Raw genomic sequence first — 1,867 nt, 5'->3', positions numbered from 1 at the left:
ATATTAATATTATATTTGAAAATTTTATATTATATTAATCTCAAATTAAAATTTATAATTTTTAAATTTATCAAATGTCCAGATATAATTTTTATTTTAATCTACATATATTCAAAAGCAATCCACGATTGGCCTTCTTTAATGACTTCAAGAAATTCAATGGAATCGTCACCGAAGATTTAAAATTCCTCGATGTACGCAACGAATTTACACCTTAATTAAAGATACAGAGGATACAAACGGAATAAGAAATATGTTACTCTAAATCATAGTGGCTTTTCTGTGATTCTTGTTCACTGGTTCCTCCTTCCAACGGCTAATTTCAACCCCATTTCCATTCAACAAACAAAAATCCTCATAAACCATTCAACACTTCATCTCCCCAAATAACTTCAAATCCTCTCTCTCTCTCTCTGTCCATCAGAAGTTCTTCCAAGGCAAAAAGATCATATTTTTGGGTCAGCATCGAAAGAAGCAATCTTGCTACCATCTAGAAGCCGCTGAAAGGATTTCAATCCAACAGCAACCCTTTTTGACCTCATTGGGAGAGAAAAAAGAAGATGACGGGGATTTGGTTTGCTATAAAGAAATCTCTGCAATGCAAGTCGGAAGCTGGCCAGGTTCACGAGCCGGAGAGGAAAGGCAAAGGAATCCATCTTAATTACACCACTAAGAAGAAGACCTCCCCTTGGTGTTCTAGTTGCTCGCCGTCCGTCACGATTCTCAAAGACGTCATCCATGGAAGCCATGTCCCTCCCGATCTGCCGATGACATCTAGCTGCAGCCCGAGGTCCGTTGGGAGTAGCGATTTAGTCCACCCGCTGACCCACGAGGTCCTCGCTTCCGTCTCCGGCAACGAGGTGAAAATCGCTGCCTGTCATGGCGGCGGCGGATTTGGGTCTTATAGTTGTGGGGGCGGGCCTTTGGTTGATCACGGATTGATGGGTCGTGGGAGAGCTGGCATTCAAAATTGTTCTGCTTTGGGAGAAGAGGGGATGGCTGCCTGTTCTAGGAGGAAGAAGGATAAGGTTTCTTATTCCTTTTCTGGAGGGATTGAGATAAACGAAGGTCAGGAGATTGAGGCTAATGGGAGTTATGGTGCATTGGCTTGTTATTATTGTGGAGAGGAGTTTAAGAAATGGCAGGCTCTGGAAGATCACCATGTCTGCAATCATGCAGGTTAGATTCTTCTTTTGAGCTCTGATATTTTTTTTTTTTTTTTTGGTATAGCTTCTCTGTTAGCCAAAGCTATTAAACTAAAAATATTAAACTGTTGCTGGGTACATAAAACTGCAAATTATTCTCCACAAAGATAGTGTTCTTAAAAGTTTTTGATTGATTAAACTTTAAAATTATATATCTGAGTTCAGGTTTTGCATTGATTTAGCACAGATGTGATTCAGCTCTTTACATGCGTTTCATTGGCGTAAACTTATGACAAAGTGCCTTAAACTAAAATTGAATTGATTTTGGCAGATTTGCTTCAGAGTTTTGAAATAGATTAGACTTAGGCTTCCTTTAGGATGGCTTTCTTATTGCTTTTTAAAGAAGCTTTCTAGTACAAAAATTTTAAGTTTTTAACAAAAAAAACTGCTTTAAGAAACAGTAAAAAAACCATCCCAAACTAAGAAAAGCACTAAGAAAACCATCCCAAACAAACACTTAGTTTGGAACGGCTTTCTTGCTGCTGTTTATTAAATAAGTTTTATTATAAAAAAATTAATTTTGTACTAAAAATTTACTTCAAGAAGCAGTAAAAAAGTCATCCCAAACATAATTCAGAAAGCACCTTGTTAACATCAGTTTCTCAATGTCCTTTAAGAAAAAAAAAAAACCTTAGTGTTGTTTTACCATACCCAAAATATTG

General features: G+C 37.2%; 1 protein-coding gene across 1 annotated transcript; it reads left to right on the top strand.

Annotated features, from left to right (window-relative positions):
• Positions 1-560: 560 nt before the first annotated feature.
• On the top strand, positions 561-1,179 carry LOC110096654 (the record flags this gene model as incomplete). The annotated part of the gene is made up of 1 exon (XM_020822691.1): positions 561-1,179. A coding segment is annotated over exon 1 (619 nt), but the record flags the coding sequence as incomplete, so codon positions are not given.
• Positions 1,180-1,867: the final 688 nt, after the last annotated feature.

This window comes from Dendrobium catenatum, unplaced genomic scaffold, assembly GCF_001605985.2.
Source record: "Dendrobium catenatum unplaced genomic scaffold, ASM160598v2 original_scaffold_246355, whole genome shotgun sequence".
NCBI lineage: Eukaryota > Viridiplantae > Streptophyta > Magnoliopsida > Asparagales > Orchidaceae > Dendrobium > Dendrobium catenatum.
The sequence above is the reverse complement of the archived record's forward strand: the minus strand, read 5'-3'. Positions and strand labels throughout refer to the sequence as shown.